The sequence below is a fragment of the Chlamydotis macqueenii genome, chromosome 14 (assembly GCF_036417535.1).
Source record: "Chlamydotis macqueenii isolate bChlMac1 chromosome 14, bChlMac1.mat, whole genome shotgun sequence".
NCBI classification, from domain to species: Eukaryota; Metazoa; Chordata; class Aves; order Otidiformes; family Otididae; genus Chlamydotis; species Chlamydotis macqueenii.
Genome location: NC_141569.1, coordinates 5353449 through 5379477, shown reverse-complemented (window position 1 = coordinate 5379477; position 26029 = coordinate 5353449). Strand labels below are relative to the sequence as shown.

Below are 26029 nucleotides of genomic sequence, written 5' to 3'. Positions count from 1 at the left end.
TTCATTTTTTATATGTGTAATGTATTTCTCCCCTATGATATTATTGTTGATTTTAATTATGCCATCCTGACTTCTTATTCTTTGAGCAGCTTAGCCATATTGTTCTCATCCTTGCTCAATGTTCTCAGTTTTAAGAATGTGTAGGCCCTTGACATGCTTCTCAAGTCAGTGGTATGCCAGCTGTGTTGTGTGCTCTAGCTCAGTTTTAAATGTATCTTGAATTTCTGTCTTATATTGAGTGCTATTAAAAAAAAAAAAGTTTAATTCTGAATCTTAGTATTTAGGAATTAAATCAATGTAATAACTAATATTTTCTTAGTGTTAGTTTTCAGAATGCATAAATAACAGCATCTAGTGACTTTCATGTTTCCCTGCCTGTGTGTTACTGTCGTAGTTCAGCCCCGATCAGGACCAGACTATGCAGTCTCTCTCTCACTCCCCCCACCCTCCGAGAGAACAGGGAGAGAAAATATAAGAAAAACGGCTCGAGGTTTGAGATAAGGACAGGGAGAAATCCTTAAAGTTACCGTCACGGGCAAAACAGACTCGACTTGGGGAAAACTATTCATTTATTACTACAAATAGCAGGATAATGAGACAGAGAACAAGATAATCTCCATCCACCCCTCCCTCTTCCCAAGCTCAACATTATCTCTACTACTTTCCCCCCCACCGAGCGGCACAGAGGGGGAAGAGGGGATGGGGGTTGCAGTCAGTTCATCATACATTGTTTTACGCTGCTGCTTCATGGTCGGGGGAAGAACTCCTCACATTCCTCCCCTGCTCCATCGTGGGGTCCCTCCCACGGGCCACAGTCCTTTGTGGAACTGCTCCGGCGTGGGTCATCTCTTCCACGGGTGCCGTCCCTCTAGAACAGCTGTCCCAGCGGGCCCTCCACAGGCCACAGCCTCCTTCAGGCATCCACCTCCCCCGGTATGGGGTCCTTCACGGGCTCCAAGTGGATCTCTGCTCCTCCGTGGACCTCCATGGGCTGCAGGGGGACAACCTGCTCCACCATGGTCGTCACCACAGGCTGCAGGGGAATCTTGGCCAGGAGCCGCGTTACTCCTCCCCCTCCTTCTGAACTGACCTTGGCGTCTGCAGCCATTCCTCACAACAGGCTGGTAGATGTCTCTCAGGATCTTTTTTTACATCTTATTCACTTCTCATCTCCTCTCCACTTCTTGCAGCCGGGCTGGACCGAGTTGGGCCCAGTCGGCTGCCTGGCGAGAGGCCAGAGGGTGAGGCCTGCAAGGCCCATGAGGCCTGCGCCTCCCCCTCTGCGCCTCTGCCCCCGCTCAGCTTCTTCACATCTTCTCTTCTCTCTTTTTTTTTCTGTTTTCCCCTTCTTAAATACGTTATCGCAGAGGCGTTATCACGGAACATTCTGCTACCAATCGGCTCAGCCTTGGCCAGCAGCAGGTCCGCTCTAGGCCCGGCCAAGTCCACTGAACAAAGGGGAAACAACTTGTAGCAGTTTCCTACAGAAGCTGCCACCTTGGGCCCCTCCCTCACTAACAAAACCACGACAGTTACAGGAGAAGTTACATTTGAGCAAGTCATTGAAGTCAGTGAATGCAGCTGTCACGTTACTTGGTCGTAGCATTGTTTCCTTATGATTGTATCCATTGGCTTGCTCATGTCTGTCAAGTATATGAACTTATCGACCCTGTATTTCTTGGCCTTCTAATACAAAACCTGATTTGGAACCTGGAGTTTCTGCTAGATTTATTTTTCATAATATTTAACTTTATATGTTTGTAATGTGGAACGATCTTATGGTGTTCCTTGCATGTTTGACCTGTCATTTAGAACTGCTGTATCACAGCACGAACAAAATGTGCTATTAACTCTTAGGCCATGAAATATTTCTGTTGTTCCACTCTACAATTGCTTCTCATAATGAAACAATGGCAGTGACAAACAGGAGAAGAGATTGCATTCTCAGTTAGACACCAGCAGCTGTATTAGACTCTTTGCTTAAGTTTCCATTTCGTTTAACCGTAGAAACCATCCCTTGAAATACAGTTTGGTAAACTTAATTATTTTTGCTTGCTTCCTCTAATATTTCAAGGTATGTGAAAATTAATCACAATGGGGGTTATCATATGCTTTCCTAAAATCTATGACGTTTATAATGGGTAGATACTGCTTTGTTGCATTACACCGTTTATTATCCTGTGTTGGTGCCATAAGACCTTTTATTTCTTTCATTTAGGAGCTCTGGCTGGCTGCAATTACTTTATTTAAACTTTACTTTGTTTCCTTCATCAGAATTATAATTATAGTTAATCTTCTTTCTGCTTGTTGAGAATTTTGTAAGCAGATTGGTAGGACCCATTCTGGGTGAGATAGAGGAACACCTGCTGAAATACAGTTCATTAGGGAATCCCATTTGTTTAGGGAATACAGCTCGGAAAACTCAAAGGACAGTAAAACTATCTGCTGTCGGCCACACTTTCAACAGCGCAGAATGCCACAGTAAGCTTTGGTTTCACACCACCCCCTTCCTCCCAGTGCGCCTGCCCCTCACGCTGTGGCCCTGTCACGCAGCACAGACCTCGGGGACCACCATGCGGGACTCGGGAGGCTCCTTTTGTGTGGCAGCTCCTGGCTTCTGCCTGGCTTTCCCTGAGCAAAGCCTGCGCCCATCCCTGCTTCGCTGTGCCAGGGCTCAGGACTCCCAAGCAGAGAAGCAAGCACAGGGCAGGAACCACAGGAAGGGAAGAGTTAGGGGTAAGGGAAGGGGCATGAACACTGGGTTTGCGGATACTGCAAGTGAGTCAGGATAGAAGTCCAAAACGGTCCCTAAAGCTACCATGAACTTAAGGTGAAATAATGTCTTTAAGGAAAAATAGAAGATTCATATGTGCAATATATATGACAGGTATGTATCTTCTGGAGAGAGGGAAGGAGAAATACGTTTTACCATAAGAAATTTTTGGTATATACAAACCAAAACCTGGAAGGAATCCTCTTCCCATGGAGTGGAGTTCTCCCTGGTGGGAACATGTGCCTTTGAATGGGGAATGCAGATTACATGCCAGGAAAGGAGGAAACAAAGTAAATGTTATTAATCCTTATCGGAAGCGTACAGTCATGACCAAGTGAAATCCTGTAGGCATAGATGGTATCCATACTTTGCCCCATCGACACAGTTTTTGCATTCAACCCTCAAGAAAATTTCTTTTACAATCCAATTAGTTTTTAATTTATTTCTAGCGAAGATGCGGAATGTTAATTACCAACATAAAAACAAAGTTGCAGTGCACTGCAACAAATGAATGCTTTTTTTATGCTTAGATTAAAACATTACTTGTAATTGTTTACAGTGAAATCTCCTTGCTGTCACACTGGTGTTAACAGGGTTATAAACTTTTAAGTTCTTAAAAGGAAACAAGAAAGTATATTATCTTCTAGCTATGGTGTAATCTACCATTAGTTACCCAAATATTGCTGCATTTATACCGTATCATGTACTTATCAAACTTCTACATGACTCCTCAAGTATTTCCAAAACAAAAGAGTTATTATTTACCCACTGTGAAAATAGCCTTGTGGTAGTGGTATTAGAAATCATTAGCTCTATTAAGTCCGTTATCAGCTATGCTAGCAGCTGGAAATATCCTGCAGCTCAGGAGGGCTCCAAAATGTTCCTCAGTCATTATTTTCTAGATTACTTTGTTTTCTAATATAGTGAAAACAGATTATAATCACATTCAGCCACAGGCAAAAATAGAAGCTGACAACACTGGTAGAAAAAGATTTATGAAACTTTTCATTGCTTGGGGCAGTATTTTGTAACAAGATAACAGCGTTGTCCCTTAGATAGGAGCACGAGTGAACAGTTCAGCTGCGTCTTTCTATCGTCTTGATGCGCTGTGTCTCCAGATGACAGTTATTGCACCATAAATACAGCCCACAGCATTACAGATGTCTATAAGCAGGATCCATATTAATTGTTCATGTGTAAAGAAGAGACAGATCTGTTTGTGTTAGCTTAGGAAATAACAATCTATTTTTTTTTAAGAGCACAGGATCTATAGAAGCATAAATTTTTCCTTGTCATTGCTTGCTTTGAATAGGATTGACTCTGAAGATGATATCTGGAATTGCTGGGGTTAAAATAATTCCTTTGTCAATCTTTGCTCTGGGTGAGATTGACCCTTCAAACAGTATGTCTAAGTGACAGGATTAAAATAATTTCTTTAATGTGGCTTAAAAGCATTAGATTGGGGTTTTTTTTCCTTTGCAGAAGCGTTTTTTACAAAAACTGCTCCTTCTTGAGAAAGAAGAATAATTTAGGTTTGCAAGAGCTACAGTGTTGAGAGAATAATGATTTGCCTCACCTAATCTGTATTTCTTCCTCAGCAGGTAGGGATCATTTTTTTTTATATCAGGGATCATTCTTGTACATCCAGGGCATAGTCCTGTGTATTCCTGAATACCCAGTACCTCTGTATGGCCAGATAACTCTGTGTGCCTAATACATTTTTAACATGACATGTCTAAATTCCATCACTTCAGAAATTCAGCTTTCTCTCTGCTTCCTTTTTCTTTGATCATCTAGGGTAAATTCATATAGGAATGATTCAAAGTGAATCTGTAACTGTCCCTACTGTTCGTGTGAAGAGCTCAAATCCGCATCTCTTGAGTTCCTGTCTAGAGCATCATCTGAAGTATTTATAATTGAGGCCCTAAAAATGTTATACAAATAGCAGCATGCCATTTCTTTTTATGCAAAACCCACTTTGGGTATGACATATCTGGAGCAGTAGGAAAGGCTAAAATGTTTATTTTGCTAGCTGACCCAAGTGAACAAATAGGTGCAGAAAGATTGGAGTGGGGATTGTTATTTTTTACTTGTAAACCAGGTTTTGAAACAGGCTGAGATGAATCTGGTACTGTGCTGGGATGTCAGAATTCCTGCCAGTTATGCAAGGTGTTTGAATCTCATGCAAGAATTGCAGTAACAATTTTAAGCAGCATGATTAGGAAGAAAACTGTTATGTTTTTCTACTTTCAGCTGTAAAGATACTCTATACACATGGGGAAATACGGGAAAGAAGAGGGTGGCATTTAGGGAGGAAAATTCTTAGCAGTGTTTTATCTAACTAGGAATTAAGATTGTATGAAATTGAAGTGAAGTACCTGCTTTTGCATTTCTATGTCACAAAAAAAAATATAGACCTTTACTTTTATTTTTTTAAGACGTTTCTCAAATGTATAGAACAAGGTGTGCGAGCTAGTGGAAATTTCTTCATATTTCGGTGGATGCTGCAGGAAGTTTTTATCACTGTAGATATGTTTAAGGGTATTCTTTTTAAAGAACACAAATCATACTTGCATTTCAGCAATGGAGTTAGACAAATTAATAAGTCCTTTGTGATGCTGTGGTGAGAGGTGGGATTTTTTTTTTTAATACAAGTTTAAGATGGATGTCTTTGAGGCTAGATTGTGAGAGCTGATGAGTCACGGGGTAAATCTGAACTACAGAGACTCGGTAGCACTGAGATGGCAGGACAGGAAGAGAGCTAAAATCTACAAAAGGAAAGTATGAAAAAAAAACCCCACAAACTAAAAATAGTAAGTAGCAGAAAGAGAGGGATGAGAAGGAATGAAGCAATGGTATTTAGTGAATTTTTCAGACACCTCAGAGCTCTGGCACTATGAACCAGTCTGTTACAGCTGGATGGTGCTGTATTTGTGTGCGCCGTTTCACTCCATAAAAGGCAGTGTGCCAAAGGGCTGTCTTTCTCTTCCCTTTCATACTCCTTTTCCTTCTCTCTTCCACCTCTGAAAGGCTTTCCATGTCGCTAACATCATACAGTCCCTTTTTCTTTCCAATACCACCTGCACCATCGCAACCACAAAGGTGCAACATCCCTTCCTCACCATGGATGCCTGTCTGCTGTGCAGGTGGTCAGTGCTCACGTTCACGCCCACAGTACCTGCTCCTGAGAAGATCTCAGGCTGCCCATGAAATTTTCCTGCATTTACCCACCCAATGCCCCTTCGTGATCTGCTTTTCTGTTTAATACGGAATCTGAAATGGGGATGCAGGGTGATTCAGTGACTTGGACACCATCCTCATCACTAGATTCTGGGCTCAACTGTGGGTTTATTAAATAGAAAGAACATCTTTCCTTGGGTTGTAAGCTTACCTCAGCGTAGTTTCAGACAGCAGCATGAAGTTGCCCAGTGGCTGAGGCAGATACTGTCTAATGTTGTGGCTCTAAAGTGCAGTAAAGTCACAGCACCTTACTGCCAAAAGCGAAAAAAAAAAGGGGCTCTGCACTTTGTGCCAGCTGCACAGTGACACCCAGAGCATACCCACCTTTCTCTGCACATGAGTCTTTCTTTGTCACTTGCTCCTGAATTTGACTCTGCGGCTGCTTTAGCAGCAGGTTCCCTCTGTTCAGAGGGTATTTTGCTGCCAAAACGTACTTTTAATGAGGGGACCAGCTGTTCTCCCTCAGGACCAAGATTCCACTTGCTCCTTAGTTTGCTTCTTAATTGTCTTATCACTGATGAATAATTTAATATTTTTTTCTTGAGTATTTAATAAATTTAGAGTTTTGTGGAGTCTCAGTTAATAAAAAGACAACATACGGCAACAGAGGGTTCTCTTCCCCTCTGTTCATGGCACAGCTTGCAATATTTCCCTGAGCTTGTGTCAAACAATACGCAAGTAAATTGAAATAGTGAAACCATATCAAGATGTCTATCAGCATCCTACACAGATGTGTAGTTTGGGTTTTATTCTAGACTGCTTTTTTATGATGCAGAAAATATGCATGGAACAGTCTTTAAGCTTTAACAATGATTGACTTGCGTGTGCTGTAGAGGATAGCTTTTGTTCTTTACTTTTTTGTTAAAATGCACTAATTAGACATTAGCTTAAAAATGTAATCCTCTGCAATGGGTAAGACTTGTGTTATGTGTCATTTGGAAAATCTGTGATCAGCTGTGGGTTTTTTTGTGGGGGATTTTTTTTTTGTTTTTTAACAGCTAGCTAAAAGGTCAGGCAGAACTGTATTGCATTTCTAGATCTTTATCCAATGTCAATGCTGCTTCATTTTTTTATGCTTATGAAATACATTATTCAAATATTCTACATGGAAAAAAACCCAAACCAAACCTGTTTGAAATAATAGTTAAATTTAAAAGAATATCTCAAGCTGCCAGGGACCTATAGGATCATTGAGTCCAACTCCCTGCTCCTCACAGGACTACCTAAAACTAAACCATGTAAGAGCAATGTCCAGATGCTCCTCGAGCTCTGACAGGCTTGGTGCTGTGACCACTTGCCTGGGGAGCCTGTTCCTGTGACTGACCACCCCCTCAGTGAAGAACCTTTTCCTAATGTCCAGTGTGAGCTTCTCCTGATGAGACTTCATTCTCTTTCCTCCTGTCCTATTGCTGGTTACTGGACAGAGGAGATCAGCACTGGCCCCTCTGCAGCCCACCTTGAGGAAGGTGTAGGCTGCGATGAGGTGGCCCCTCAGCCTTCTCTTCTCCAGGCGGAACAAACAGAGTGACTCCAGCTGCTCCTCCTAACTCTCATAGGACATATTTATTTAGTGTGTTTTCCTCTTTGTTTTTGCTGATCTCTGTCCTTGCCCGCATGTCTCCAAGAAGCAGAATTCTTTGACTGACTTCAGAATCCTCTTTATCTCCTTTTCTTCTTTATCCTGATTTCACAAGTGTCCTGTTTCCAGCTAGGGTAATTTTCTCCTGAGCTGGGAGAGGAGCTGGAGCTGGTGGCCCCTGTGGCTGGGGACACAGCTGGGACAGGTTACTGATGAGCCACCAGCTGGGACAGGTTACCCAAATGAGCCCCAGGGCCCCTCCATCCCATGGGACCCCTGCTCAGGGTATAAAGTGGGGGGGTATATAAAGTGGGGGTATAAAGAGGGGGGGTATATAAAGTGGGGGTATAAAGAGGGGAAGGTTTTGGTGCTGGAGAAGGGAGCTGGGCACCAGGATCCACCATGAGCTGTGGTACTGTGCAGTATTTTCTATTATTGTTGTTTTCCATCTCTATTTTCTCTTCCTCTGCTGTTTTGTTAAACTGTTTTTCTCCCAACCCATGAGTTTTTCCTTTCTTTCTTTTGTGATTCTCCTCCCCATCCCACTGACCGGGCGGTGAGGGAGGGAGGCAGTGAGGGACCATGTAGTATTTTGGCTGCTGAGTGGGGCTAAACCATGACAACATGTCAATTTCATTGTCAAAAAATTTTACCCCTTGATCTGTGGATTTTCTCAAGTTCATCTATCTTTTTTTGGCTTTAACTGCTGTGAACCTTTTCTGTCCAAGGGATTTCAGCAATCCACACGCATTTTCAAGCAGAGATTTCAAACATAGGTTTTGATTACTTCTCATCATTAGGAAAAGCTGTTAGCAATTTTTACAAGGTGGCAGATGTTTATCCAGAGGTTTTAGCCAACTCTGCAGTCCTGGTATTTAACTGCTCTCTAATCTCCTATGACTTTAGTTGCATAAAATATTTGAGTCATCCTCCTTTCCAGTTTTTAAAGTCTTCCTTAATATTGCCACTGTCATTACTGAGAATACAGCACTGTACCTGAGAGCTGATTTCTTTCTCTCTTTTCACGGTACTAAACTCTACTTAGTGCTATGGTGGTCTCAGACATTTTGAAAAAAAGAAGAAACACTACATAATTCAATTATCATAGCTACTTTTATACCTTAATAGAAAATGCAATCTGTTCTGTCATTGCTCAGTTAACACCATATTTCTTTGGTTCTTTACTTGAGTCTCTTTGAATTGTTGGTCTTCTCAGAAAAATGAAATCATGGCTTGGAGACAAAGAAGGACAGGTAAAGATGATGTTGACTGGAGTACCTGAGGTGAAGCTGCATTTTCAAAAATGCTGTGTGTGTAATGGGTAGGACAGTGCTATTTGCTCTCCCCTTGGCACTGGGAACAAGTAGCATTGCCAAAAGACATTACACTTCCCCGTGTTCTGTTCGTTCTGGTAGTGTGGGACCGGTTCAGGCTTTGGTGTCTGCCAGTATGATTACGCAGTCTCTTCAGGTTGTAAATTCAAGTGCCTTTTGCGTGCTGGAGAAGTAAGAAAAGTGGGTATTTAAAGTGGCAGCCCAAAGCTTATAGCTGCATTTTAATTATGGTATCAGAGGCAGGCTGGGTAAACTGGGCAGAGGATGTCAGATAAGCGAGCAGCGCAGTCCCACGGAATGGGTAGTGACAGTGTTTTCTTTTGCATTGATTGTAAGTAATTAGACAGGTGTATGCTATTAAAAAAAAAAATAAGACCCACAGCCTTATTCTGAGAGGCTCTTCAACATAATAGAGTTGCACTGAGGTTTAACTTCTTGAAGAGGATTAAGTTTCTGCAAGATGTTGGTAATGCTGTTTAGATAAGGTGACACTTGGTCTTCTTCGGCTAGTCCTAAGTTTTCAGTGGGCTGCTCCATTTCTTCTTCGCTAGAGAGTGTGTTTCTAGCTTGCAGTAAATTCATTCATGGTAAGTGTAGCAGTAGTTAAGTATTTGCTGGAGTACTGTTGAGAACACTGCTGGACAGCATAAACTCAGTGGGCACCTCATCACAGTGGTGTTAGGCGTTTAATTTTCCTAGTCTCCAAGGTGACCAAAAGCCAGCTGTCATCTGAAAGCTGTTTCGCCGTCAGCATAGAGCTGTGCCCAAAGCAGCACACCGTGCCTCTCAGGCACTAGCAGGAGTGCAGCACAGGGTTGGTGCGGGCAGGTGGTTCCCAGACCAGCACTGATGTTCTCCACGCTGGGCTGGCCTCAGGTCAGCTGCGCTGGCTGCTCCGCACCCAGAATCCAGTCATCCCCGGCTTTCCCTTAGGTCTGCCGCGCCGAGGTCAGGGGCAGTAGTTTGCTTGGCACCAAGACTGCAGATGAAGGGGACTGGGATCAGCCCCTGAAAGCTGGTCACATCAGACATTGTATTCTGAGAAGTTCTAGCCCAGCTGCAGCACCCAGTGACAAAGACCAGTCATTTTTATAGCTAATGTTCTCTTGTGCTGATTTTTCTGATTTTCTGTATGTGAGTTAGGGGGTGCAGTTGTTTGGTTTGTTTTTTTTTTTCCCCTTTACATACTTAAAACTCTAATTAAAAACTTCTATAAGAGCTACTGGCTTCATGTTGGCTCATTTGCTGCTGAGTGGTAAGCTATGTGAGGGCTTTCATATATCACCTTAGGATACGCGTTATTTTTACTCGTTAACCCATAGTTTCATCTTCTGAATGCTACAACCTGTTGTCTGAGGTAGCTGAAGTTAATCCTTCTGGCACCTCTTAAAGTCAGGCAACATCAGCAGGACTTCTTATTCCAGTGGTCTGTGACTTTCTTTTTTGTCTCATACCAACCAGCAAAGAATTCAAACCAAATTTCACTGCCTGTGGAAGGAATGCCAGTCATGTAGTACTGCAGCTTGCAGTGCTCTGGAGGCAGGCAGACTCCTGCCTTTCTTGTAGTTACCTGGATCTTGCCTGCTTGTAAAAGATAAGTAACCTATTGAAAAGTCTGATTCGGTGCGACATATACATTGCACCATATTTGCTTTTCTTTACTACAGCATTATGCAACATTCATCCTACTTTTTCTGTAAAGTCTACACAAATTATTTTTACCTGCTCTAGATGTTGAGAAAACGGGTTGTCCAGGTAGTAACTGGCTTCCCAGAAGCTATGGAATTGAATTGTTCCAGGAAGCTCCTCCAGGAACCGTGTGTTTACTGGTATTTGTCAGTAAGTCTTCATGTTAATGTGTTTAATTCCATCATTTGATTATTATCAGGTGGTTCAGTCTGAAGGAAAAAACTGTGTTGTTATTATTATTATTTTCATGCTGTCTTTGGGCTGAAGGGGTAATATTGTAAATATTTCTGGAAAAAATGCACTAACACGTATGGAAGAGTATTGTAATAAGATAGAATGTATTTTATTTTTCTTTTAAACAAGAAAACTAGTGTATTTTTGTCAATACTGCTGTTGAACTGAAAAAAAATTCTAGATTGGTGTGCAGTATGCATTATGGTGAATCATCCCAAGGCAGTAGTGTAGGATGGAATAAGAAAAAAGTAAAGCAGTTGACAAAAGTTAGTGCTGCTGGGAAGGATGATAATATTTCCTGAGAAACAGAAAAGTTGCTTGATGCTGAAAGCCATGTTCAGTGTACTTAGTTTCATTAATAAGTTCAGCTGCCAGACTTCTCAGTGGTGAGAGCTGACATTACAGACTGTTAGAACAACAGAAGGATTCAAAATCGTTACTCCGCTGATAGACCTTTCCTTCTTAAAGGGTCTGCAACACCTGGAAGACTGACTTATTAAAAGCTTGCGTAGACATTGCTGAGATCTCAGCTCCTATTAAATCTTCTCCCTGACACACTTACTTTCAGTAATTTATTCTGAGAGATTCTTTCTTGTATAGTTTTTTAATAAGGTTAGATTTAAAAAAAAAAAAAAAACAAAACAACAGCAACAAAAAAAATCAGTATTATTTTGGACAACCATGCTAAGGCACACAGAGAGCAAGGAGGTGATTTGTGACACCAAGGGCAGATCATGCCTGACCAGTTTGGTGGCCTTCTATGCCAGGGTGACGGCATTAGTGGACAAGGGATGAGCAACAGATATCATCTACCTGGACTTGTGCAAGGCATTTGACACTGTCCTGCAAAACATCCTTCTCTCTAAACTAGAGAGACATGGGTTTGATGGACGGACCACTCGGTGGATAAGGAGTTGGCTGGATGGCCGCACTCAGAGAGTGGTGGTCAACGGCTCGATGTCCAAGTGGAGACCGGTCACGAGTGGCGTCCCTCAGGGGTCCGTGCTGGGCCCGGCCCTGTTCAACATCTTTGTCGGCGACATGGACAGTGGGATAGAGTGCACCCTCAGCAAGTTCGCCGACGACACCAAGCTGTGTGGTGCCGTCGACACGCTGGAAGGGAGGGATGCCATCCAGAGGGACCTTGACAGGCTGGAGAGGTGGGCCCGTGCCAACCTCATGAAGTTCAACCAGGCCAAGTGCAAGGTCCTGCACCTGGGTCATGGCAATCCCAGGCACAAATAGAGGCTGGGCGGGGAATGGATGGAGAGCAGCCCTGAGGAGAAGGACTTGGGATTGCTGGTGGATGAGAAGCTCAACATGAGCAGGCAATGTGCCCTTGTGGCCCAGAAGGCCAACCACATCCTGGGCTGCATCAAGAGAAGTGTGGCCAGCAGGTCGAGGGAGGTGATTCTGCCCCTCTACTCTGCCCTGGTGAGACCCCACCTGGAGTACTGTGTCCAGTTCTGGAGCCCCCAACATCAGCCCCCAACATCAGACCAGTTGGAGAAGGTCCAGAGGAGGGCCACAAAGATGATAAAAGGGCTGGAGCACCTTTCCTATGAGGACAGGCTGAGAGAGTTGGGGCTGCTCAGCCTGGAGAAGAGGAGGCTCTCGGGAGACCTTCTAGCGGTCTTCCAGTGCCTCAAGGGGGCCTACAAGAAAGATGGGGAGAGGCTGTTCAGTAGGGCCTGTTGTGATAGGACGAGGGGTAATGGTTTTAAAATAGAGGGGGGTAGATTTAGATTGGATATTAGGAAAAAATTTTTTACAATGAGGGTGGTGGAACACTGGCCCAGGTTGCCCAGAGGGGTGGTGGATGCCCCACCCCTGGAAACGTTCAAGGCCAGGTTGGACGGGGCTCTGAGCAACCTGATCTGGTTGGAGATGTCCCTGCTCCTTGCAGGGGGGTTGGACTGGATGACCTTTGAAGGTCCCTTCCAACCCAAACCATTCTATGATTCTATTACAATGCTTAATATGTGCTGTGACATTTCTGAAATAATCAAGATCGTGTATTGCGTTAAAACACCTGTGACTAGCATTTATTTTGTCCCCTTGGAAAACAGCTTTGTGTGCTCACTGACAGGGTTAGGTAAAATGCAAAGTATGGCTGTAATGGATTTGGGGATGACTTTCTATTGCACCTGACTCCAGGCTCACAATGAATTGGAAATTACAGTGCAGTTATTCTCATGTCAGTGTGAGAATTTTCAGGCTCCTACTTGGACCATCCAGGGAAAATAGCAGTTTCCAAGCTGTTCTCCAATCAGGAAAACGTCACTAGGCTTACAACGCTGGCCTACATATTTCTGTTCAGAAGTTTCTGTATGTGTGCAGAAAAATGTATGTCTTCACTTTCTCTTTGGTGTGATTCTCGGTGTATCAGACTGTTCGAGCTTTGGAGAGGGTTTGTGTACGTCTCTAGATTGGGTTCAACTCTCCTGTTGTGCAGAACCAGGTATGTAGAGCAACATTTAGAGTTCGGGACTAAAATGCTGCATGGTGATGATGATGGTAATGATGAACTTCATTGCTTAGAAATATATATGTATGCTCTTCTTCTTAGATCTTCTTACATCAGTGCCTTCTTCAGTCAAAAGTAATCATAGAATCATAGAATGGTTAGGGTTGGAAGGGACCTTCAAAGGTCATCTAGTCCAACCCCCCTGCAAGGAGCAGGGACATCCCTGACTAGATCAGGTTACTCAGAGCCTCATCCAGCCTGGCCTTGAACGTTTCCAGAGATGGGGCCTCCACCACCTCTCTGGGCAACCTGTTCCTTTCTCTAAGCAAAGCCAGTGCACCTTGTGTAGTGTGATAATGAATATTTAAGTTATTTCAGCACATATAATTAGTACATGGTATCTCAGAAAATACCGTTTTGTAGGGCAGTGTTTTTTAACCTTTTTGTAGGTGACCCTCACTTGAGAAAATTGGTTCTCTGACTGTAATTCCTTAGGTTAGATTCCTGGTGAAGGGTCCTGTTTCTTTCCTTTGCTTGCATGAATACGCATGCCCCTTTTTCACAACCAACCCACTCATCCAGCACAAAGACCAAATTTGCCATTTCTGTGGCTCTAGCAATGCTGGGAACAAGCTAATATTCTTGCTGCAAGCAGGTTAATTCTGTCTAGATGCACTCGGACGTCTGCGCAGAGCATCTCAGCACCTCGGGTTTCGGGAGCGTGATGGAGTAGCAGTCGCGCTCTGTGTACGCAGCAACGACTCAGGTCTGGCAGAGTGAATTTGGTCGCTGCTGCTTCTGCCTCCCGCGCGATGAACTCGTGCCCCACAGGCTGGGAGCTGCAGATGCACAGCATTTGACTGGCTCGTGCGGCAGTAGTGTCTGATTGCCTTGTAAGTGGTACAGTAATTTACCTCCAGCACTCCTGCGAAGGATATGGATGAAGACGCTTCTAGATAACGAGCGATTTGGCCACAATAACTCAAGGGTTGGCTCAGTCAGAGCAGGATGTAGCAACTATGACAAAGTCCTAGACTTTATCTATTAAACCACCTTTCCCCTTTTCTGTCATTATCTGGATATTGGGGGTAAGCAATGGAGTATTTTTTGTTTGGTTAGTTGTTTTGGTTTTTTTTTTTGCCACAGCAACATTTAATTTTCTATTCCAATATTGTGCTGAGGAGATGGCTGCACTGCACTGGCAGAGACTGATAAGTGACTTACAATTTTCTACAACACATTTAATGCGTTTTCAGTTTGAAATGTACAATCTGGGATGACAGTCAGTCAGTCAACCTATTCTTGCCTCAAACGCTGTGAAAACGTGGACAAAACAAGGAACATCTGGCACGTGTTTTGGGTTTACAACAAGAGCGTGAGTTAATGATAGCTGTGGTTATGAGTGAGGTAACTGGCTGCTTTACAGTGTATGTTGAAAACATTTTTGGAACATTCAGATTCCATTTAACTATGTGCATTCCTTCCACAAAATAATTTAGAGAATTAAAGCAAACAAACAGAAGAACTGAAGCAGACATAGCAGAAGCTGGCGATGGAGACGCAGCTCCTTGTGATGCCGTGCTGTATCCTGCGTGATTCAATGCCTGCTTCTCTTCCTGACTCGGAGTAACGTGAGCTGCCTTTGAAGATGAATTCAGCTTGGAAGGTGGCCCTGTGGTTCTGTGAAAACCCTGTTACTCATTGTGGTAGCAGATGATGTGGTTTCCTTGTGAAAACAGTGCGGTGAAGTTATTTGAATAGAGAACTAGGAATACTGAAGACTGGGTTTCTAATGCTGGCTAACAAGGATTTTTCTGTGGGTTTACTTTATTTGTGGGTTTTTTTTTTCTTTCAGCGCATCAGCTTCGTTATCTTTTTGTGTTCAGTGCTTGTATTTTTCAGATGTATAAGGAAATAGCTGCATCATTGTTCATTTCAGAAAAATAATAAGTGTTTGTTTTTTCCTTTTAGTTCTTTTGTGAAAAGGATTGATGAGGAGATGTTTATATGTCTCTAGCATTTCATCATGGCACAGAGGATAATTCAGTACAACTCAGATACAATCTACATTACTTTTTGAGGTAGTATTGACAAAGAACAGGGATGCAGGGAAGTGATTGCTTGCTTAGATTAGGGACGCTGCTGATTCTGCTTTGAATTTAATCTCTGAGGTGGGAGATTAACTCGTTCTCCTCAGATTGTTGTGTTGCTTGGATTTAGTGCATGTGTTAAGTGAGTGTACCAAAGCCTTGGAAGAACTTTGAAAAGTAATTTGACCATGTTAAAGCAGATCTGAAGTTTTACTTCATGTTCTAGGCAACATTTGAACTGCTGAAACGGCTGAGCAGTGATGTTTGGAAACACGCTCAGGAGCACGCAGCCATCGCTGTTGTACATGCAACACTGTGACATCCGGTGGCTTTTCCTGATCCCTGAGGTTGCCAGCCTTCTGCCAGAACAAGGCTGCGGCAGTGCAGCGGCACAGGCTCCCGAAGGACCTGCAGCGGCTGCCCGTCATGCAGCGCTTCCCCCTGCACCCTGCTTCCACCCGGCGCTGCGCGCAGCAGGGCAGTGGCCGTGGGGTTGCGCCCTGGGCTGCAGATGCTCTGCTCTCTCTCGTGTATGCAAAAGGGGAGATCATAGTGACAGAGTTGTACTCGGGGTTGGTTTTTTGGTGGGTTTGTGTTTGTTTTTAAGGAGACAAATGCTATTTTGCATCTTTCTTTTGCTGAATTTTCCCTTTGTGCTGATTTGTTTAATTCTTTTACTGGATAAAAGAATGAACAGAGCAAAACATTATCTGTTTTTCTTTTTTAGCATTTTGATTCTGATTAAACCCAAATAAATCATTTGGATAGCTTATAGTTACTTCAAAGATACATAGATCAGACTTGGTATTCTCTGATTACTTACTTAAAACACAATTTACCCTCACTCAGATTCTAATTTGAAATGAGCATTGCTGGTATTCTTGACCTCAGTAAGATCTGTTCAAGAATCACATGATGGTTATGTGGTCATCAGGCCCTGATTTTTCAGAAGTGCTCAGCACAATCAATGTGTACTAAAGATACATTAGAATTAGGTATGTTTGTCCATTTGTGAATTTAAATCAGAAATTAAAAAAAAGTCAAAATATGGAGAGTACTAGTATTCCAGATTTCCAGTTCTCTGATTTTTATTGTGATTTTAAGAGACTTCTCCTTAAATCCTAAATGTTTGAGATTGTATAGTGTATTCTGATGAAATGCCTAATTCCTGTAATAATTGAGAAGAGGCATAATTTCCTTAGTACTTTTTTTACTAAATCAATACTGGCAACTGCTGTATCAAAAATAAAATCTCTTTCCTGATATAAAAAGCCAGATGTACTCCGTCAAGGCACTTATTGTGTTTACACTTCCAAATAATAAAGCAATTGGCAAGAGGCCGCAGAGCACGTCATGTCATAGGATGCGTTGTGCCGGTCCTTTCGGCTGCTCAGCTTTTATTATGGGACGAGTGATGTCCTCTTTGAACTTCAGAGCTCAGCAGATTTGCAGGTACTGCTGTTGAAGTTTTAATTTAGGCAAAGATGCTCATAAAGAAGTGCTCAGATGTTCAGATGTGAATCCAATTTTACATCTCTGGCAAGTTTGATAGCGTTCAGCTTCTGCTTTTGATTCATTTAAGCAGGTTTATGATGAAGCAGCATGTTAAGCTTTTATCTCTCTCATATATACACATGAGTGTGTGCATGCCTTCCTAGTTAGTACTTTATATATATATATAACCTTTATATATTTTAACATAAACAATATAATATCTGTATAATGTTGATAATGGGTATTTATTTTATTATTCTATATTAAATGCTGCATTTATCTTATGCCAGGTTTCTGAGGTTTTGCAGCTGCAGTGTATGTTCAGCTACTTCTGCACAGCTCATTTTGTGCAGTACATTTTATTTACTGTGTGAGAACTGAGTCTTGAGGCAGATTAAATTAATTTGTGGTAACTTGAATTCAGTTCTTGCTTCCTTAATCTTAGAGAAATTCTGTTCATTCTTATTGATGTGCAGTTGGCTCACTTTTAAGAAAAACTGCTATGATTTTGTGGTTACCAGATTCAGAGTCTTAGCTGGCACTACTGTGTCTCAGAGCAAAACTTTTCTGTTTATGTGGGTTTGACTTTTCCACATTTATCTTCCAAAAGGAGAAACTGCATCCAAAGTAAGCTGAGAAAATATAAAGCACGTGAATCTTCTGAAGTATTTTTTAACACAAGGGCACACGTTCTGTTTTATCACTCATAAATATCCACTTATTGAAATCCAAACATACTTTGTTTAAAGCTGGTACACAGACGAGGAGAATAATTCCCCTTAAGCTGCTGTGTGTGTGGATATTGTCCAAACACATTTTCTTCCTGCTGTGTCTTACTCCACAAGCTGTTGGGAATGGCACAGGCCCTGGCGTAGATGAGACATTTATGTTGTGAGAGGTCCAAATGGGGGTTTTAAATGCAAAGTTTGCTGGGCTAAACAGTCTCTTTCGAGCTTATGTAAGACATATTGAGGCAGGGGTAGTGAGGAGAGCAGCACCTATGATGGCCCGAAAATTTAGGATATGTTTGTGAAAGGTGTCTTTGTTTTTAAAGTAGTTGATGCGACCAGAGGGTGAGCTTTCAGGCAACAGACAGTCAAAACAGATAAAGAAACTTCTGTGCAGATTTAAAGCAACATGTGAAGGATGTAGAGTTTATTATAATTCACTTCTTCAAGTTTCTTGTCACAGGACTTTAACATTTGCGAAGTCCCCATAAACCCGTCTGTCTCTTCATTAGCCTGTGCTTGAACAGGCTCACAGAAGCACTTCAGAAAATTAATGCTCCCTCTCCAAAAACCTCTGCTCTCTTTCAGTTCCCTGGTTGTACTGCTGTTGGGTTTTCCCTGGGGCGGGCGGTGGGCAGAGCAGTGCCAGGGGAGGAGCTGGTCACAGGGGTGTTGCATAGAGTCACAGAATCATTTAGGTTGTAAAAGACCTTTGAGATCATTGAGTCCAACCATAAATCTCCGCCGCCAAACCACGTCCCTTCGCGCCACATCTACACGGGCAGGAAGAGCCCGGCCGGGCTATCCGCACCGGGCAGGACACGGTCAGTGCCGCGGCTCGGGGTGCCGGGCTGGTTTGCCCCTCTTATCGCCAGTGTTTGAGCTGTGATATTGTGTGGTTTTCCCTGTACAAAAGAAGAGAGGCCTCTCTTGGGTGGCTTAATGTGAGACTCTAAAATACCCATCTGATTATGGGAGATGTTTTGATCAGAACTGTAGTATTCAAAGCCTAAAATGATGCACCGATGTTAGTTCCTGGCTCTGTGGCCTGATTCTCAATTGGGATAAGCCCCCCTTGAACGGTTTGATTGTTGAAGGGGGGGTGGTTGGGTTGGTTTTTTTCCTTCTTTTTTTTTTTTTTTTTTAATATTGGCCATAATTAACTTAGAATTCACTAATCCATTCAGCAAATTTTCTATACTTCATTGTTTCATATAAAAATAGATCAGTTTAGCACAAATGGTTTCCCCTTGTGGTGTTTTCTTTTTGTTTGATTCATTAAGTACAGAATATGCTTCATTTTCTAAAAACAAACGTACATCATTATAATTTTGCTAATATTAATTTTTCTGATTATTATTCGCTAGAAAACTACAACTTGATATAATGACTAAAGCATGCAGTTCATAACAGTGTTTGTTTTCTTTAATCTTTTGCTGTTTTTATTAGAAGTAAATTATTGCGTCACGTGGAATTGCACTTAAACTTATTTACCATTCTGCGTTTCTGTTCAGAGAAGTGACTGTGCTAGAATGACACCTGCTTATTCTGTTTTCTTCTCATGTGCTTTTTATTTTAATCCACTTGCCTTACTGCTTAGAAAAAAAATTATTTTCATTATCAATGCAAATGTGTCAGTACTCAAAGAATGAGAAAAAGTGTATATCCTTCTTTATCTCTGACAAACATGATCTGTCATTTTTCAATGAAAGAGGCTGAAAGAGTAGTATAATTTTCAGATCTTGATGTGTGTTTGTGACATTACTAAAGAGAAAAATACAGACCAAATCCTGATCACATGGAAGAACATGAAAGATACCATCATTGCATTGTTGTTCTCTTTTCATATTTGGAGTTTAATCTTTCACTGGTACAAATACCGTTTGTTTGAAGCTGATGGGTAAAATAACAGTGAGTGAAAGCCGATTGAGATCTCTGATGAAGTTTTATAGAAGCATAAAGACTGTATTCTCAAAAGCTGTTTTTAATCCATTAAGGTTCATCTCCTTAAAGTCCCTGATAGAAACAGGCAGGAAAAAGTTCCTCTGGGTGGATGTAGAGAATGGTCAAGCTAGATTGCTGTCATGGCTCCTTCACAGAGGAGCCTTGCTCCAAGGAGAAACCACAGAGATGTATTTTTTAATGTAAACGTAATTTTTGTGAACATTCCAACTGTGCCACCTCGAAACACTGTTATCTGTGATCTCTAATAATCACTGATCTGGTTTAACCATGTTTTAATGCCTACAGGTCCAAAAGGCATGCAGGCTTAGGTTACTGTTTGTGGGGTTTGGCTTTTTTTCCAGGCAGTGATCCCTTGAAAATGCCAAGGAGAATAGTATCATCAACACACATTTGTGATTTATTTTTCTTTTCTATTTTAGGCCCTTCAAATCATCACAGCCAGTCAACGCTGAGGCCACCTCTCCCTCCTCCTCACAACCATTCACTGTCCCATCACCATTCCTCTGCCAACTCCCTCAACAGGAACTCACTCACAAATCGCCGGAACCAGATCCACGCGCCTGCTCCGGCGCCCAACGACCTGGCCACCACCCCTGAGTCTGTGCAGCTCCAGGACAGCTGGGTGCTCAACAGCAACGTCCCGCTTGAGACCAGGTGGGTCGCATGGACGGACACCCCTGGGAGATGCCACCAGACAGTTCTCTGAAGTGCGCAGAGAACATAGTTTGGTTCCTTAAGAGATTGGATTTAGTTCACTTTGTGTCAGTGATGGTTTTGGCTGACACAACGTTGGGAGTTAGTGACATTAGAATACCTACCAGCCTCTGATTTGCTTTGCACTTGAAGATAGACAGGTGGACATCTCTCTGTTCACGTGTCCCATTTCAAAGCCTTTTATTCCTTTTGACCATCCTTGTGTACACAACTCATGGTATTAGCACAGCTTTTTTTTACTCACAGACTCAGGGACAACTTACTTATAATTCATATTGTCTGTGTTGCTGAAAAATTACACATTTTGCCTTTCCTGAAATAACAAACAGAGGCTCATTTGAAATTATTCATTTTGGGAGACCTTGAGAAACAATCCCAGGTTCAAAACTGACAGTACTATAATTTTAATTTATATTTCATCCACATGCGTGCTCATTTTAATCTCTTCTGTACATGTTAACAGCTTGATGCCCGTGAGGCAAACAGTTGCATATAAATGAAAAGGTGCAGCACTGAGGCTTGCCAGATAAATAAATAAATAAATGCCTGACATGCTGCCATTCTAAATATTCTGGTTTGTTGTCATTTGGGGTATGGAATGTCAAACATATTTAATTTGCGCTTTAAATAGCAGAGCTGGCAGAGTCGATCTCCCAGAATTTAAAATTAGCCGTTGTGGTGCTGAAAGAAGTAATTGGGATGGTTGGGTGTTCTTGCTTGCCCAGATAGCTGTGAACACAGCAAACAGGTAGAGGAGCTGGACTGCTTGTAACACTGACTCGTACTGTGGTTTTAGCTGCTTGGTTGCCACGGCTTCTGAGATGTTAGATTTGAATTGCAGCCTTCTGGGAATTTAATGCCGCTCAACTGGATTACACCCAGAGTAGCTAGGTATGGTGTACTTACACCGCTGTGCAGTCTCAGCCCAGCCCCTCCCAGAGTTTGGGTAAAGATTGCCTTCTGGTTTGGAGCTCTGGGAAGGGTTGGTGTAGCTGAATGTAAGCTCACAACACCCAGGCTGTTGTTACCCAGCAGTTAACCAGTGATTGTAGCACCAAGGGGAACAACCGATACTCGGAGGAGCAGGGAGTCTGTGCCCAGTCTGTGCTCCTGTGCCCAGTTTTGGAACGCTGACAAGGGGCCTCATCCACGTTGCCCTACTTTGCTAAAGTGGTAACACGCGGGGGCTGAAGAGCAAATGCAAGTTATCTGAAGCCTGAGATGTCCAAGAAATGAAAGAAAAAGGATTCTTGCTTACTGAAGGTTTGGTGCCAGCTTTGTCGAAAAATAAATTTGAGTGAATGTCTGCTCTTAACTGCTGCTTCTCTGAGAGCATCTGCTGCTATTTAGATCTTTTGGATCTAAATCTACTTCTTCAGATCTAAATTTGGCACCTTGGATTTGATATTCGTTATTAGGAGCTACAAGATAAAGACATTGGTCGTATTCAGCCTGGGCCAGTTGTTGCTCTGTGGATCGTTGCCCACAGGACTACAACATCCTTTTAGTTCTAGTGCACAGTAACCCCCTGCTGTTCCTCCTCTATCTCCTTTCATATCAAAGTGTTCTTGGGTACAACGGTACCTGAAATATGGCATTTCTGATGGGTCAATTGTCCCAATTTACCAAACACTTTATAAGGAGGGAATTCCTTAGGACATTCACAAAATGATTCTTTGTCATAATACTGGCATCCCTGAGAAGCAGGAGTGGGCATTTTGCCTGGCTGTTTTTCTTTGTCTGTCTGATTCTGTGCCTGTTCGTTGTATGTGGAGACTATCAATTCCGTTACTAACTTTGTTTCTTCTCCTTTTCTATTTTTTATCATAAAACCCCTGGGAATATATATGTATTCATGTTGATGACAAAAGGTTACTTTGTGAATACTGTTATTTTTGGAGGTTGAAAGATACCTGGCCGTTAATTGGAGCTTTTCTGTAGACAGGTTTGTCATAGGCAAGCATTAAGATATTAGAAAACATCTTGACAGGGTTGCTGTGTTCTAAGTCTATTCCAGAGTTGCTTCAGGATCGATTTTTCTTCTTTTCTGAAATTACACACCTGACAGGACTCGATGACAAGTTTCATCACAAGAATATTAACTCAGAGGATGATGGGGTTTTTTTTCCCCAGTTTGCAATGAGTTGTGCTGAAACTGATGCTTGCAGAATCATTGGAGACTTTCAGAATTAGCCTGTAATTCTTCCACTTTGAAACTGATATTTCATCTAAATTCGTACCCGTAGCCACAAAAACAAATGACACCTTTTTGCTAACTTTTTAGTTCAGCCATTACTTTATAGCTTTACTTTGTTGTGAAACCCTGATCCCTCTTACACCGCCTCTTCACAGTGCACTACACTTGAATTTGTTGTTGTTGCTGTCAGTTTATTAATCTCAGTAGTGAAGTGCTCAGGAGGCACTGACAGCACCTGCTGTCTCAGGAAGGAGTTTCACAACTCTTGGTTTTCACCTTTCAGTTACCTTCAGTGGATTCTGCTCTCAGCTGAAAATAATACACAAGTGGTCGCATCAGTGCTTATAAAACAAAACGGAGTACCGGAGCTTTCTGAAGGGAATGCTTTATGCCAGCACTACAAAACTCTGATCACAGTTTAGATTCCAGATGTCTCTTTACCTAACAGTACCAAGTGCTGAACTCACTGAATAATACCATGTGTGTCTGTCTGTGTGCGTCGTTATTTTTTTTCTGGTAAGAATGTTTTTCACTTCCCTTCTTTCCTTTGCTGCCTTAGGCAGTTTTGGCTAAATTCAGACTGTTCGGAGACAGCACATTTTCCAAGTATATCTTTTTTCCACCTCTTGTTTCAATATTGATGGGAGTGGCTAATCACATTTGTTTTATTTTCTTTGTCTTGTGAAGTAATCTTTTACTGCTTGCACATGTTTTCACACACCCTCTCAGGCAGCTGTGTCCCAAGTCTCTGTGTGCCCTTTGTGGTTCTGTATTTTTTACATAGTGTTGTGGTTTAGCCCCAGTCGCCACACCGTTTTTCACTCACCCTCCCCAACAGGATGGGGGAGAGAATTGGGAAGAAAGGAAAACTCATGGGTTGAGATGAAGACAGTTTACTGGAATAGCAAAGGAAAACTACAATAATAACAGAATGTAAGGATATTAAAATATACAAAATGAACAGTGTATGTTTTCTCACCACCCGATGTCCCAATGACTGACACAGCCCGTCCCGAGCAGCGATCACGGAAACAAATCCGAGCGACAAGCAAAGGAGCAAAAGGGAGCCAGCAAGGTAGAGGGAAGGATGCCAGCACACGAGGGAGAAAGATGGATGCCAGGAAGGCAGACACTCACCCTGGCCTTCCCCCACTTATATACTGAGCATGACGTTTATGGCATGGAATACCCTCTTTGGCCAGTTTGGGTCAATTATTCTGTTTTTCTCCCAGCTTCCTGCACATTAGTGAGACTTGGAAAGCAGGACAGTGTCCTTGGTCTCATTCACAACAACTGGTATCATCAGGGTGTTTATCAACATTCTTCACATACGAAATCCAAAACAAACCAGCTACTGAGAGGAAAATTAACTCCATCCTGGCTGAAATCAGGACACATCATTATGCTTAGCTGTATTGCAGTAGCTTGTTGCTTTTAGTGGAGTTACAGGATTGCAACATGCATATACGGAATTGCTAATTAAGCTTTTTTAGAGTTGTAGAACGGTTTGGGTTGGAAGGGACCTTTAAAGATATCTAGTCCAGCCCCGCCTGCCACGGGCAGGGGACATCTTTCACTAGATCAGGTTGCCTAGTGCCCTGACCAGGCTGACCTTGAACACTTCCAGTGATGTATGTTTTATTTTAGTGCTCTTGTTTCTGGTTCAAGGCAAACAAATGTGGACTATATCTGCCCTAATCTGCTGTTGCTTTATGGCTGCAACAGGCCCCCAGGTTGGCTAGGTAATTGTTCTGTTTTCTTTGAAATAAGGGTCTGTAATGGAAGGGTTGAAATATCTTTAACTAAGGATGCAGTAATACATCGCCATAGCATTTTTATGGTGCTCTTTTTATGGTTCATTTCTGCAGTACTTAGCTGCTTTACCTTTAGGCTTGGAGCTGCCATTTAATGCTCTTTAACTTTTATTGTCCTCTTGCAGTCTGTTTCAAACCATCTCCTCCTCCTCCTTTCCAGAGTGCTGGTTGCTACGTTTTCCAGTGTTCCTTTATTGCGTCTTTAATCATTGCTTGCGAAGAGGATGAATGATGAAAATACTACCTTTGAACATCCCGGTGTGGGTCTCATTACTTCCAGACAGCTAGAGAGGCCGCGCTTGGCTTTAAAGCTTAAAATGCTTTGAGGGCACAGGGAGAAAAGTATGGCTTTGCAAGGAAGGTTTGCATCACTCTTTGCACTGTAAAAGTCCTCTCTGGTACGGGAACCTCACACAGAGCCGTCTGCAGGCACCAGTCAAAAACGGAATGCTCGTAAGGGAGGTTAACAGGGAGCTTTCATGGATGGATGTCTGACAGAGATTGCCTAATGTGCTAGTGCCTGTTCGGTACTTTCTATTGATATTAATTTAGTTGGTACCATTATAATTAATTATATTTATTCCACAAGAAAAAAAAACAGAAAAATTAAATAGAAATTATTTGGTTTCATAACTAGTCTCATACTTTGAAATATTTTCAGTCCACATTTTTAGCTACAAAGATAATTTTGTATGTATGTTTTTATTCTCTTTGAGTTTGCTCTGTTGCTGGGCTTCAAGGAAGACTGTAACATGCTAATGTTTCTCCTGCATTTCAGAAGAAAGGAGGATGGTCACTTTTCTGGTGATTACAAAATCAGTTTCTTTAGATCTTGTGGGCTGTAGTATAAGAGCAGTGGTCCAAATCTGGCGTCATTTAAACAAAGTTCAGCAATCTGAAAATTAGCCTTTAAAAAAACCCGATGTTGCACTTCAAAATATTTGCTGCTCCTGAGGTTCAAGCTATATTTCTTACTTTGCCAGTCCAATTTTAGACTAGACGTAAGAAAGACATTTTTTTACAATGAGGGTGGTGGAACACTGGCACAGGTTGCCCAGAGAGGTGGTGGATGCCCCATCCCTGGAAACATTGAAGGCCAGGTTGGATGAGGCTCTGAGCAACCTGATCTGGTTGGAGATGTCCCTGCTCCTTGCAGGGGGTTTTACTGGGTTGACTGTAAAGGTCCCTTCCAACCCAGACTGTTCCATGATTCCAACACAGTCACTCTGGGTGAGCCTGAGGAGAGAGAGCTAGGACAGAAATGGGAGATTAGTGGATGGAGTAGCAGCATGAGCTGTATCCCAGTCTGTACCAGTGCAGTGCATGAACTGAAAATCATGGGGCATCAACCTGTGCTCAGCATTTTTGTAGCTCCAGCCTTCTAGACAGTGTAGCAGTGAATTCGGTACGCAGTGGCTATGCACAGGCTATGCAGTTGTGGCAAAAAAGCCAAGAATAGAGTACACAAAGAGGAGGATTTAGTGCTCAGGGTGTTTTGGCTTTTTTTTTTAAAGAAATAAATTAAATATCTGAAATGTTGTTAATATTGAATTCAAATACTGTACCATATTAGGGTGTCAAGATCAGCTGCAGAATTCAAGTTTACATATTCATTTCAGAAGTTTCTGAATGTGTAGAAGATCCAAGTTACAGCTGCTCTCCACAATTGTCTGCCTATTTTAAATAATGTCTCAATATTTTGATATCTTTA

General features: G+C 42.3%; 1 protein-coding gene across 2 annotated transcripts in view; it reads left to right on the top strand.

Moving 5' to 3' along the window:
* TENM2 (teneurin transmembrane protein 2) overlaps nt 1–26029 on the top strand; it is a 514050-nt gene that overhangs the window by 315554 nt on the left and 172467 nt on the right. For both annotated transcript variants that reach the window (XM_086758660.1, XM_086758659.1), the window contains one exon: nt 20013–20247. In XM_086758660.1, coding sequence (XP_086614786.1) covers nt 20013–20247 — 235 coding nt within the window. The remainder of the gene's footprint in view (nt 1–20012; nt 20248–26029) is intronic.